The 14,392-nt window shown below is 47.3% G+C and overlaps 2 protein-coding genes across 2 annotated transcripts; one reads left to right on the top strand and one right to left on the bottom strand.

Annotated features, from left to right (window-relative positions):
• Positions 1 to 7,201: 7,201 nt before the first annotated feature.
• On the top strand, positions 7,202 to 11,420 carry LOC120707571 (NAC domain-containing protein 73-like). The gene is made up of 3 exons (XM_039992487.1): positions 7,202 to 7,714; positions 7,847 to 8,048; positions 10,410 to 11,420. Exons 1-3 carry the CDS (start codon positions 7,556 to 7,558, stop codon positions 11,009 to 11,011), a joined length of 963 nt encoding a protein of 320 aa, XP_039848421.1. The 5' UTR covers positions 7,202 to 7,555; the 3' UTR covers positions 11,012 to 11,420.
• Positions 11,421 to 11,927: 507 nt separating this feature from the next.
• LOC120710129 lies at positions 11,928 to 14,017 on the bottom strand. The gene is made up of 3 exons (XM_039995796.1): positions 13,934 to 14,017; positions 12,792 to 13,845; positions 11,928 to 11,935 (listed from the first exon to the last, which is right to left on the bottom strand). Exons 1-3 carry the CDS (start codon positions 14,015 to 14,017, stop codon positions 11,928 to 11,930), a joined length of 1,146 nt encoding a protein of 381 aa, XP_039851730.1.
• Positions 14,018 to 14,392: the final 375 nt, after the last annotated feature.

Below are 14,392 nucleotides of genomic sequence, written 5' to 3'. Positions count from 1 at the left end.
TGGTGGCTTTATTATTTTCTTTGGGGGTAATTGGACCTGTTAAGATTTAAGAACGAAGAAATGGATTGCTGTTGCGCGAAGAGGTAGGAACCGTGAATGTTTCGACGAGAATCTGCAGAAAAACCGTCATTTCTTTCCTATGTGGTCTAAACAAAAGAAACATGAACGAGTTTTAGGCTCGATAACGCCCAACATTTATGGGCCGAAGTGTTGTTCTAAAGCCCAACCCAGGCCCACGTGACTATTTACGGATCGAACATAGATGAACATGCCACCATGTCCATTACAAGGATCAGAAGAGCAATGCAGCCATGCATGCCTGCATGAAGCGTTGCTTCCATCCTCGAATAAAAAGGAGAACGAACATACGCTTGCATGCATGTCGTGTGCACGAGACCATAAGGATCACCGGAACAAACCGCTTTAGTCCCCGACAAGTAAAATGCTTTTCTTAAGACAAAAACCTCCTGCAGTGGCCCCAGCTGCTCACCCGTGCAGCTTTGCTGACGGCACCAAAGGTTCTAGCACAAATACTGCCGCATACCTTGTAGCCACTCACCAGGAGTCCGGGGGAACATCGTAAAGTCGCCCAGAGACGACAGCGCACGGCTTTAATCATGTGGTTCTTTACTTCTTTCTTTCCATCCGTCTTGCATCATGGCATGATCATGCAAGAAGCTTTAGTTCAGATAAGCAGCATGTGCCAGGGGATCTTGTAGTTTTGTGTGAAGACCATTTTTCCTTGAGATCGGCCTAAGTGAGCTATCAGTAATAACTCTCTGTTCCCAGGGCCGGCCCTGACATTTTTGTGGCCCGGTGCGGAACAAAAAATGGAGCCCCCCATTCACCATAAAAATACAAGATAATATTAAAACATTCAGTGTCATTAACCAATCTCACACTAACAAGTTTAAAATACAAAAGAGAAATATCTTTAGATCATTTAAAATAATTTCTTCTAACAGTTCTAGATGCAAAATCAGTGATGATAGTGTCAATATCAATCTCATCCAGCAGCCCCTTCTCAATGCCGGATGCGAACTTTCTACTGGAAGACATGTGATTTGATTGGGTGACCCTACAAACTGAAAAGAAAACTACCGTTGATAAAAAAAAATCGAAATTAGTTTGAGTATATCTAACCCTACTGTTAGGAACAAAAAAATAGACAAGGGAATGTGTCTGAGGAAGATTTTGAACCTTGATCGGTAATGGCAAATTGGCAATCGGGCACAAGCTAGCAGCAGCGGTGATCTGTAGATTGCACGGTGGCCGGCCGGCGACCCGGCGTCTCGCGAGTCGCGACGCGAAGAAGTCGAGGAGGGAAGGAGGCGCAATGAGGCGGGCAGCCGGACGGACGGCGGAGTCGTCGAGTCGATCGATTGGTCTTCCTCTTTAACAGGCCTGCTATCTGTGACTTGTGACTAACTGGACTTTGTTGATACTTGTGAGGCCTATTAGCACACTAATTTTTGGAGGCCCCCTAATTCTGGAGGCCCAGTGCGGTCGCACCGCTGGCACTGGCCCAGGCCCGGCCCTGTCTGTTCCAAACTGTAGGTCATTTTATCAAATCTAGATACCTAGATTTTATCACGCACCTAAATATATGTACACTATGTCTAAATACATAAGAACAATTATGTATCTAGATTTGCTAAAACGATCTGTAAATTAAAACGGGATGGAGTATCTAAAAAAGTAAATACCTAACTAACTCCTAGTTCCAGTAACATTTTTTGTGGTAGGTTAATTAAGGTTATAAATCTCGCATGGCCATATCGAGTTTGATTAGGTTCACGCATTCTATCATCAGAACTGAAACGCATGCAATCCCAGTATCCCTGTCACAGGAAGGCTGGAGCACCGTCCTTTTGCTCTTTAAGGGGGGTGTGCGTCTTTATCCGCTTGGCAACATAGCACATGAATGCCCCACACTAGCAATACATGTCTCAAGATGACAATATCCTTCTTTAGTTTTGTTAACTACCAAACAAACTTGGATAATTATCGACCATGAAGCTTACATTTGCGCCATATATATATAGAAGCTTTTGGAGCCCTTCCACACCCCCCCACCCCCCCCCCCCCCCAACCACACACACACACACACACACACACACATTTTTGCACAGCACTTGATTATTAGTTCGAATGACCACATACAAAAAGCAGCAAAAGATATGTTCTAGCTTCGATGCATCAAGAGAATTGAGGCACTTTTTTTATTGAACGTACAATTGGGATAATTTCCAATGAATTGAATAATGATGAAAAATAAATCCTACGGTGATGTTCATTAAAATAAACACAATAGCGGCCTCTAAAGAATTCCATAGGAATTATGGAGAAACAATAAACATGAATGTCTCATGGAAAAATTTCCTTTGTATTACGTACTGTATTCTCTATTAAAATTCATGTAGTCTACTGTGTCTCTTCCAAAAGTTTATTTGTACAATCTTACTCTGTTTAGTTGTAGTAACAACCCTAGAACCAAATTCCAAATGCCCATGTGTTGCTCATTCCTTTAGTTCGACTTTCTCCCCACCTCAATTCGTGCTTCATAAAAGGGGGCCTTTGACGTTGACGACAGCTCCGAGTTAACGGCCAAACCAAGGAACCTGGCGCATCTTTCTGGACAAACTTCGATACATTGGCCGTGTTTGGTTTGGTGTGGAAAAATTTTCATAGAAACTTTTTCTCTTTGACCACTAATTAGGAGTATTAAATAAAGTCTAATTATAAAACCACCTCCACAACCCCCGTGTAAATCGCGAGGCGAATCTAATGAGGCCTTTAACCGCGTGATTAGAGGATGGTTATTGTAGCATCACTATAGCAAATCATCAATTAATTACCGTCATTAGATTCGTCTCGAAAAGTTATTTCCATCCCTAAAAATATTTTGCAAATAAATTTCATTTAGTACTCCATGCATGCATTCGTCTTTTTGTGTAAAGTTAACGTGTCAGCTAACCAAACACGAGGATTGCATCCTTGAAGTCTCCCGTTTTTTTCGCATGCGTTTGAGCCCATCTGTTCAAAAAGGTAGCGTTAAAACGTCGAGATCAAACTTGATCCCTATTGGGAAGTACCTGCTGCCATTTTTTCAAAGTGACGGAGTTAGGACGACGGCGAGACTTTTGTCCCCTGCGAGTTGATTAGGATTTAGGATATCACTATTAATTACCTGATTAGATTATATATAGCTAGGTACTCATCAACGCACACTTCATAGCTAACATATGCGTGTGTATGTGTAGTGGTCGAGCGTAGGATTGGCATGGTTCACCAAGAGAGAGGCTTGCAAGCCAAGCTACAGCCAGAGTACTTGCTACTTGCTAGAAAATAATACTCCTATTATTTTGTCCTCTTATTTTTAAAATTGAGGAAGATGACGTGCAAATTTTGTACTTACAACTCTATTAAGGTACACTAACTTGCCTGAATTATAAGAGAGGAAACTGAATACGATATATATGCTGGTAGAAAAAAACATATGCCAATCTTGAGCACCAAAAAAAAAGAAACTTGATTTACACGGAACTTCAGAAGTTACATCTCAACTGAAAAAAATGTGGAAGGTTTCAAAGGAAAAATAAAAGGTAAAATGAGACCGATCTTGACCTAGAAATATTCATGTGATTCCAACACGCACCACACCTTAATTATAAAACTATTCTTGTTTGATGGTTTGATGTATTGTCCAATGATTAGCACTGACCATGGGCGATTAAAGGTACCACTGTTTAGTGTAGTGTAGACTTTTGTCCAGTGTGTAGTGCTAGCTATTTATCAAGTGTGCAGTAGAGAAGCAGGCTTTTCTGGCCTGCCGCTAATCTCTAGTTTGCAGGGAAGAACTCATGATCTTAATTGGGATTAATGCCTAACAAGTACTTACTAGCTAGTAGTGGGGGCCCTGCACTTGTACTTTAGCATTTTCTTAATTTATTTCCCACCACCTAAAAGCGCTCTGCGGAGATGATGGTCTACACACACTTGTCAGATAGCAGGACCAACAACCAACCGCTTCAACACACACTGAACATTCGCAGTACCAACGCAACGCCCGCAACAAAACCCCCCTGCTTTGCAAATCTTGGCACGCTGCCGCAGGCACGCGAGGCAGCACGGAGGATTTTCTGAATTCGCGCCTCTCGATGAGCAGCGTATAGGATGCCTGAAGCTGACCTGATGCCGCGATGCACCATCAGCACGCAATGGAATGCCGGCCGCTTTCAGGCGTCACCGTGTCCTCACCTCGTCGTGAAGTCGACCGACGACCGCGATGCATCCAAGTCACCACGGAGACCGGCAGCATGCAGCTGATGAGCACCAGCCAAAATTAAACACATGTACAGGGCTGTCCAGGACTCGCGTCGTCGTTGGACGACGCAGCGCTGCAGGCGCGGTGGGCGCAGCTTTCCCCGCCGGACGGGACGCCACCAGCCGAGCAGAGCTACTTGCGGTCGATCTCCATCTCCTGATATCTGGCTGGGCGCGTGCGCGTCGACGTCGCCGCTCTCGGACGGACGGACGCGCGCGGTAGATGGACGGTTCAAGTCTCTAGCTGTTGGGGGTATAGAGCGAGATCTCTTCCAAGACACTCTACGGTGACCTCATAGCTAAAAGCGGCTGGCTAGCTAGAGAGACCCCTCCACCCTGCTGATCCTGCTCGCGCGCACCGCGGCGGCAAGTAGTAGGGCGATGCGGTGGGACGTCCTCTCTCGCCTCAGCGCGCGTCGCGAATCAGGTTGCCCCATCTCCACTCCACCACCGCACACGCCCCCCGCCGGCTAGCTGCCGTGCCACCCCCCTCTCCTTCACGCTGCTTTTAGCTGCTCGTTTATTCCCATTTTGCCCCTTCTCCCTTTCTCACTCTCTAGGCACCTCAGCAGCTTAGTGAGCGGGTGATGCGCAGATCTCCGCGCCACCACGGGCCGATCTATTGTATAGTATTTCTGTTCCATCGCCGCGCGCCGGTCGATCGGTACCTAGCTTGAGGTGCTCGCAAGTGACGACCCATAGACGTGTCCTCTTAGTCAGTAGTAGTCACGGGAAGAAGAAAAAATTAACTCCAATGACCTTGCGGCCAGTTTAACTTATTACTAGTTTTCAAATACACGTCGCCGTCGTCTTTTGTTCAAAATTTGACCAGTAATATTTACGTAATAAATTAGTTAAATAAAGTAAAATGAATAATACCACCACTACATGTATAGTATTAGAAGTATTTTAGAATTAGATTGCAAATTTACATGTTTGCATAAATATTTATAGAAAAGATGAATGGTCAAACAAAAAAAACAAAGATCAATAATACCATATATCTAAAAAATGGAGATAGTAGTTATTCCCTCCGTCTCACGATATAAGCATTTCTTGGTTTAGTCAAAATCAAACTTATTCAATTTTAACTATAAATAGTAAATAATTTATAAATATCTATAAGATAAAAATAATATTATCATAATATCTACTTAGAGTAAGTGTTTATATTTAAAATAATTCATTTGTAAGAGTATTGATGGTCAAAGTTGAACAAGTTTGACTTAGATAGTATACTAATTATTGGCTATAGCTAGATTGCACTGACGATGAACGAACGAACAGTCTCGTTTAATATACGAACGTGGGCAACACAGGTGCACACACTTCATATGTTTGCTGACTGGTGTAGTGTAACTGTGTACTGTTCTCCTGCGCCTTGCGAGACAAGTAGCAAGGTTCTCTCCATTTCTTGGAATGCAAGCCTTGCCCGGCCAGGCCGGCTCATATCCTGGTCTGCTAGTAGTATACGGCAAATAAATCACCGGTCTCGGGTCGGCACTCAGCAGGTGATCCTTTCAGACGTGCAAAATGTTAACCGTCAGATGAATCTAATGGACGTCGGCGTCAGACAGAGAGCTCGCTCGCTCGATCGATCGCACGCGCCACCATATCCCCATCCCAGCCGATGTGCACGCAGCAACTCGCGGCGCGCGGCCGCTGGCGTGGACCCCGGCCGGCCCGCGCAGAGAATCCGCCGCGCCTGGCCCTGGTTTCCGGCTCGCGTTGCGTTCGCGGCTGCCCAATGCCCAGACTTGAGCGCCAAGCAAGCAACCACCCAGCATTCGCCCAGCAGGTCATCTAGCTATCCCCCTGCCGCCGCGAGCGCGCCGATCCTCCCCTGCCCAGGTTGTTTGATTTCAGGGGATTAAATTTTAGTCTATGTCATATTAAAAAGAATTTTAGTATTTAGAAGTATTAAATAAAAGTTAATTATAAAACTAACTTCAGAATCCTAGGACTAAACTGCGAGACGAATCTAATGAGGTATACTAATCCATAATTAGTGGATGGCTACTGTAGCATCACTGTAGCAAATTATAGATTTATTAGGCTCATTAGATTCGTCTCGCGAATTAGCACTCAGCTGTCAAAAAAATTTATAAACAAATTTTATTTAATACTCCAAAATAATAAAATTCTTTTTGACGTGACAGGGACTTAAAAAATCCCTACGTGTCCACGCGCGCATCGACACACAGATCCATGGCTACAGCGACTCCACCTCGGCCCATCGGCTACTGGTCTCGCCTGCGGTGATTGGATTGCGATCGCATCATCTCTCGCGCACGGCTAGCTCTAGCTTCACCTGTCTGTCCTGCGATCCATCGATCTTGCAGGAAAAAATTGCAATATTAGGACTGCAAACACTCACCACTCGTGAATTTGCCACTCCCAGTGAATGACACAGGGGGACCATCTGTGCCTACGAAATGTGGGGCCAATGGCAAAACTGCAAAGGCCAATATTTGCGGTCCCATTTTTGCAAATTTCTCCGATCTGCAGCCTGGTCGGTCTCCAGCTACCTGGCTAGCCGGATCGGCCGGTACGGTACGGTGCTGGCAGCTGCTGGTTTTCTTTTGTTGTTTCTATAGCCGTTGAAGAATCGATCGATTTGCCCTGGCGATCGAGCTCGAGTTGGCTCGCTCCTCGTTGCGATAGATCGATCTTCTCGGGTGGCAACAACAACCATAAAGTTGCTGAGAATTCTATTCCCCTGTACCAGACAGACAGCGCCACCGAGCGACCAGGCGCGGCGAGCGGGCACGTACAGGCCGGCCGGCTAGCTAGGGGGGATCCATCGACGCCCGGTGGTGGTGGCTGCTGGTGCCCGGCGCGCGGTAGCTTTTAACAGGGACAAGCTTCCTCCTGCCCTCTTTTTCTCTTTGTTCTCTTCCTGGGCGGGCGCTTTGTTCCCTCCCTCCCTCCTCCTCGCCCCCGCCCACTCTTTCTCTCTTCTTTTGCGCGCGCGGCCTGTCATTCCCCGGGGGATCAGCCTTGGCGTTGCCTCATATGGGGGCGAGCTGAGAGCAAAGCGAGGGCCGGCACCGGACAAGGAGAGCCTTTCGATCTCCCTCTCTCTCCTCTCTCTCACTCTACTCTCGTCACGCACTCCCCTTCGCCTCTGGAGATAGAGGCAGAGGGAGGTGGTAAGAGATCGAGAGGGGGCGGCCGGGGGGTGGAGAGGGCGAGATCAACCGTCGCCGTCGCCTCGTCGGCGACGGCCATGACATGGTGCAACAGCCTCAACGACGTGCGCGCCGTGGAGAACAACCTGGCCACCGCCGCGGCCGTCGCCGCTGCCAAGAAGCAGCAGCAGGCGTCCTCCCACGTCAACCTCATCAGGACCTGCCCCTCCTGCGGCCACCGCGCGCAGTATGAGCAGGTAGCAATGCATGCACCGTGTTCGTTGCAAATTAAAGCACAGTTAGAGCAGTGATTATTCGTAGTTAATTTTTTAATAAGTTTTAACGCAAGTGAATCGATCGATCGATGGATGCATGGATCGGTCTGTCAGTTGCAGGCGGCGGCGACGATCCAGGACCTGCCGGGGCTGCCGGCCGGCGTGAAGTTCGACCCGACGGACCAGGAGCTGCTGGAGCACCTGGAGGGGAAGGCGAGGCCGGACGCCCGCAAGCTCCACCCGCTCATCGACGAGTTCATCCCCACCATCGAGGGCGAGAACGGCATCTGCTACACCCACCCGGAGAGGCTTCCGGGTACGTACGTCTAGATCATCCACGTTTTGCACTTGTCCTCTGCCTGCGGGCAATCAAACTTGCTTGCATTGCGTTAGCAGCCATCCAAAGAGTTAGTAAACGGTCGACCTCTTTCTTGATCGAGATTTAATTTGGACCTGTCGATCGAGGAAGATAGATAGATAGATAGATCCGTCACGGAAGAACGTAACCTGAGCCTCTGAGAAGCTAGTAGCTTGAAGACTAATTTCTATGGATAAATCTGTATATATTTTGGTATTAAAAAAGGATTAAAATCTACTAGTTCTAGTCGTTTTCAATTGATGGGTGGCCTTACTTAATCAATCAGATCACGGACAGAAATTCAGTATGTTGTCCGCAAACTCACGTAATTTATGTAAAAGTGCATGTGGATTGATATTTATTGCCTTTTTTCCGTGTATGAGCACCATTAAACTCTTGATGCATCCATGTGCAACTAGTGTAATTTGCTTTTGAGACTGATACGTATAAATATCGATAAAGGGTGCCTTTGAACAGGGGCGGATACAGGAGGGGGGCTCAAGCCCCCCTAATTACACGTAAAACACTGTAGCAAGACATCCAAATCACCATTAAATTTTCACACAAATCAACATCTCTATCGTTTCAGCCCCCTTGCCTCCAATCCTGCATCCGCCACTGCCTTTGAAGTAACTGCTTGTCCTACTTGGCATATAGTTTAGTTGTACCTGAAAACGATAGGTTGAGAGAACGCAGTTTCCATCAGAGATTCAGAGGTCTACGTCATGCAGGCTGCACGCAACATCAGATCAAGCAAGTATAACCTTTGACATGACTTAGGACGCACATGGTGTAAATGATTTTCCATTTCTATTTAGATTTTCTCCTTTATCCTTAGATTTTTCGATTTCTATTTATCTGAAGTATGATCGAATACAATATATTCAGATATATATATGATATAATAAAGTAGTGGGATAATGCAATTTAATCATGGTGTTTTCCCCCTTTTGCTTTCGAAGATTTCTTCCTAGAGGCACTACTTTTTCGCGCAAGAAATAAAGAAACCTGACAAGTCCAAGTATACGTAGAGAGGCACATGTTTTTTTGGGACAAAAATTACCATTTTGTCCCTAAATTTGAATAATCACTTGGAATTGTTTTAAAGGTGCAAATTTTGTTCTTATATATCTGACGTGTGATTTATGTAGATTAATCCCTGATATGGAATTAAGGTGTCAATTATTTTATTATATCATTTCCTCTCATATCTCGGGGTACAACAATGTAAATGCAATAGACAATACAACAAAAACAATCTTTCATCCATGCACATTAGTACCGGCCATAATTTTGTCCGGTACTAAAGCTGGCATGGAGCAATTTTAGTACTAGGTCCAAATTTAAAAGCCCATGGAGCCATTTTAGTACTGGGTCAAAACATTGACCGATACTAAATATCATTTTTTAGTACTGGTTGGTGTTATGTCCCAGTACTAAAATGGTGCTGTCATTTAGTATTGATTGATGACATCATCTGGTACAAAATGTCATCATTTAGTACCGGGCCATCATTTAGAACCGGTCGGTGTGTTGGTCCGGTACTAAATGATCCTCTACGGGTTCTTTCAACCATATCCACCTCCATCATATATGCTATGTAGGTGAGGTGGTAAGGAAGGGTTGCATGAGGCTTGAGGCCCTGAGTTTGAATCTCAGGGACCGCGCAAGCGCATATTATTACACGTGAAATGCGTGTGTGCAGGGCCTCCCGTCTGTTTCCTCATCTTTTTCTTTATTCTTTGGGTGCAAAATCGTTTAGTACCAACCGGTGTTAAATAACTCTCCTTTAGTACCAGACGTTTTGACATTTAGTACCGACCAAGCGGTACTGGTCAGCCGCCCGGTACTAAAGGAGGGTTGCTGACTGGTACTAATGCTAAGTTTTCTAGCAGTGAAAAAGAAAAGCCACCATCAAATAATTTTATACGGACACGATATTCCCTTTCAAAGTTATTAGGAAAATGACGCAATTTACTCTCGGCACTAATTATAACCATCCATTTTTATAGTTTTATTCTGTATTTTTTTTGAAGGAACAGTTTTATAGTTTTATTCTGTAAATTTTATTCTATAAATTCACACAGCTTGCGAAATATTGGAATAAAACACAAAGCTATATGGTTTATATTTTTGGACAAATCGTACTAGGCTAAGAACGTGTTATGAGAAAAAAAAACTATGTTTGATGAACACGTGGAAACGTTGCTTGTGCTTGAACATATATAGCTAATATATGAATTAATAATAAGCAGTTGTTTTCATTTCCACTACTTGACATATATTTGAGCTAGGCACGGCGTCTTGGTCAAATTTCAGGTGTCGGCAAGGACGGCCTCATCCGACACTTCTTCCACCGCCCGTCAAAAGCATACACGACCGGCACGCGGAAGCGGCGGAAGGTGCACACCGACGAGCAGGGCGGCGAGACGCGGTGGCACAAGACGGGCAAGACCCGACCGGTGTTCACCAACGGCAAGCTCAAGGGCTACAAGAAAATCCTGGTGCTCTACACCAACTACGGGAAGCAGCGCAAGCCGGAGAAGACCAACTGGGTGATGCACCAGTACCACCTGGGCTCCGACGAGGAGGAGAAGGACGGCGAGCTCGTCGTGTCCAAGGTGTTCTACCAGACGCAGCCGAGGCAGTGCGGCAGCGGGTCGGCGACGGCCAAGGACGTCGTCCCCCTCGCGGCTAGCGCGGCCACCACGATGGATCACCACCACCACCACCACCATGACGGCGGCAGTGGCGGTAGCAACAGCATGCTGAAGGAGGCAGCTGGCATTGTAGATTTCTACAGCCCGGCGGCGCTAATCGGCTACAACCAGGCGGCTCCTAACAACAGGGCGGCTTTTTCTGCTCACCTGATGCCTAACTTTGAGGTGCACACGGCAGGGGCGGCTGGCTTTGGTCCCTGATGACCAAGATGTGCAAGTGTGCAACAATTCGACTGATATAGGTTATTAGAGGGGAGAGAAATTAAAGGCAGGAAGATAAGGCACCCTCATGAGTTACAAGAAGGGATCCAAGACTTAACTGAACCGTAACGCTGGACAATAAGAGGGGTGTTCAGTGGGTAGCTGGACGTACAGATGCTGATATCAGAGGAGTAGGGATCGATACTATACATTGTTCATTAATTGTTACAAGTATACGTAACTTGACGTTATCATTTTTTGTTCAATGATATGTTGTTTCATAATAAGAATAATGCTGGAGTGAGTTCAATACTGTATATTAGTTCTTAACTAAAAGACTTCTACATGTATACAAATTGGTGTACATTTTCTTTTGGAAGAACTAGGCAATTATGCCCGTGCGTTGCTACGGATAAAGTTGGTATAAGTATCGGATATGTATTGGTGTTCGTATGTTAATTTGTAGAAATCTATGTGATCGAGGACGGAGGGGGTTGGTCCGACTCGCATACGGGATGGACTAAGCCCCACCTGTCAATAATATAGACGGACCAAACTAACATACTAAACTAAAAATTTGTGTGCAAACCTTACTCGCTTTAGTAATAGGTATAAATATAGATATAGATATAGATTATCGGCTGTATAATTTTTGTTGGGTGTTGTTGTTGCTCCTGTAGCGAAGGAAAAGGTGTTGACCCGTAAAGCATGCAAAGCTTTGCTTCCAACAATCTACTCTACTACTCTCCCTGTTCTAAGCCCTCAACTCAATCCTGACCTTGTTTTAAAAAAAAGAAAAAAAAGAAAAAAAAACTCAATCCTGAATCCTGACCAATCTTGAGCGACCCCGTCAACCTGAACCTTGGAGTTCGTGGAGTACGTGGCTTCAGGTAGGCAATGGCAAGTTTTGTAACTTTCAGGCACCTGCTATTCAGATTGCATGTTTAAATTAACTTAAATGCTACACGAAGAGCTCTCTCCATTTAGCACTATCTTGAGGTGGGTATGGAGGGAAATTCTCTTATGGCCTTAAGACTTAAGAGCATCTCTAGCACGTTGTTTAACTCCCACTACCAAAATATCTTCTGCCCCATCTTCAACAGTTGCTTTGCATTCTTGGTGATCACCCCCACACAGCAGACTACCAAAAACTAATCTCCAATACCTCCATCAACCACATAAGTCCCACATATAAGAGACTTTACTCATTTTTGTTTTTTCTCCTCCGCTCGCCTTATCCTCTTCCTCCTGGCTCTGCACTGCCCTCACATTCGCCACCCTCTAGGACTCCCCTCCCTTCTCTGTGTCCGCCACTCTCCTGGCCTCCCCACGCCGGTCGCACTCCCTCGGTCCCTCCCAGCGGCAGCGACCAGCTCCTCCTTCCCATCTTCTTCCCCGCGACGGCACCGGTAGGAGGTCCTCCCATCTTCTTCTCCTCCCAACAATTTGAAAGCACCTAACAGTATGAGAAATACTCTCTCTGATCCCAAAATACAAATTATTTTAGAAATTCTATGACAAACTAGCTAATAAGATTATAAATAACTATATTTATTATCCATATTTGGCACTAATTGATTCTTGCATGCATATATATTTTCTAAATAGGGTAAAATAACTTGTTTTTGCACGTGAGTAAAAAAACAATTTCGGAAGTATACTGTATACATTTGGAACTTGTGTGATTTATCTACACCTTCACAATATCTATAGATGGCGTGACCCAAATGGGCGGGGGCCAATGGTTTGAGTGCAGGTCCACTTATGGCATCAGCGTTACGGCTTTGTTCTTCATGCTGAAAAGTGAAAACCCCCATGTCGCGGGGCTCCTGCTTGTTACGGCAGGAGATGATGCCTACCGTGTCATCCGTGAAGTAGATACAGTCAGGTAGCAAACCGGGGACCTCACCGGCTGGGAAGAACACCGCCGAGTTGTAGCCAATGAAAAGTGCGGCGCCTCCAAGATCGCGCAGCTCCTTCCACTCGCGTCTTCCCTGACGGCCCTCGCGGAGGACGAATACTTGGAATCCTACGGTCGGATCGGGCTTGGCATAGTCACCGCCGTCGTCGTCGTCGCTCGTGCTGCTGTCATCAGACTCTCCGTCCCCGCCATTGCTGCTCCTGTGCTCCCTCCATACCAGCACCAGGTCACCATCCAGCGACTCTGCCAGGTACTTCCTGAAGACGACGTACTCCTCGCCTTCATCGTGCTCCGGGACAGCGACCCGCGACCTGAACGTCTCGCCGTCCGGCTCCCAGACGAGGAGCGCGCCGCATGCCGTCATCGCGTACAGCTGCCCCTTGTGAAGTATGACGTCCTCGAACAGGTACGGCGACGGCAGCGTCACCCACCTCGCATCTCTCCGGCGCGCGAACGCGAGCTTGTACCTGGGTCCGTGGATCATCACGACGAGGTGCTCGCCGTCGCCGCCGCAGCCTGATGCTGGGTCCCGTAGGGGTACGGCCTTGCGGAGGAAGCGCTGCGGCATTCGATCAATGGGTATCTCGTCTGGCCGTGCATGCTCGTAGAAGGCTCTCTCCGGCCAATGGACCGCCAGGAATGAGCTCTCGTCGAACAGAAACCCGGTCGCTTTGCCACCGGCGGTTCGCGGCAGGGCCTGGAAGAAGCCGCCCATGGTGGTGATGCACGGCAGCGGGAGCTGGGCGCCGGTGATGGGGTTGAGGAGGTGCAGCGAGCACTCCTCGTCGGCGGTCACGACCCAGCCGCGGGCCGAGCCGATCCACAGGGGGCTCCGGATCGCCGGCTCCGGCAGAGGCGCCGTGCGGCAGCGGCCGTCCAGGAAGGAGAAGAAGGTGGCGGTAGTCGTGTCGTCCTGACAGCATCAGCCACGGGGGCTCGGGCCTAGGCAGGCACCCGGCGGCCAGGGCCGTTTCGGCCGCGCGCCGCCACGGCGCGCACACGGCGCGGAAGTTGAGCCAGCCGATGACGGTCAGGCGAACGGCGAACTCGATCAGCAGCTCCGCCGGCAGCCCGGCCCAGTCCATGTTGGAGCGCGTTGAGGGAAACTAACAATTGACGCGTGCCTGTCTATGGATTGGATTCATTTATAGCTGAACCCGGCACGGTACGGCTCGGAGCCGGATTTATATTAACACAGACGTCGTCGCCACGTCGGAAGTTGGCAAAGCTGCCGCCGGAATCCGTTCCCCAGCTTCTGGGGTCTATTTTTAGCCGTGCGTCTGCCTATCGCGTTACTTCTACTAGAAACTTTCTGAGGTTTTCTTCAAAAAGAAAAGCTTTCTGAGACCCCATAAAAAATAATAACATTATGAGGCAAGCAGATTGAGCGCTACGGGCCGCGGGCTCCGTTTGTTTGGGCGCCTAGATTTCTGCTGGGGCGGCCTGTATGGCAAGGCTCG

This window comes from Panicum virgatum, chromosome 5K, assembly GCF_016808335.1.
Source record: "Panicum virgatum strain AP13 chromosome 5K, P.virgatum_v5, whole genome shotgun sequence".
Lineage (NCBI taxonomy): Eukaryota > Viridiplantae > Streptophyta > Magnoliopsida > Poales > Poaceae > Panicum > Panicum virgatum.
The sequence above is the reverse complement of the archived record's forward strand: the minus strand, read 5'-3'. Positions and strand labels throughout refer to the sequence as shown.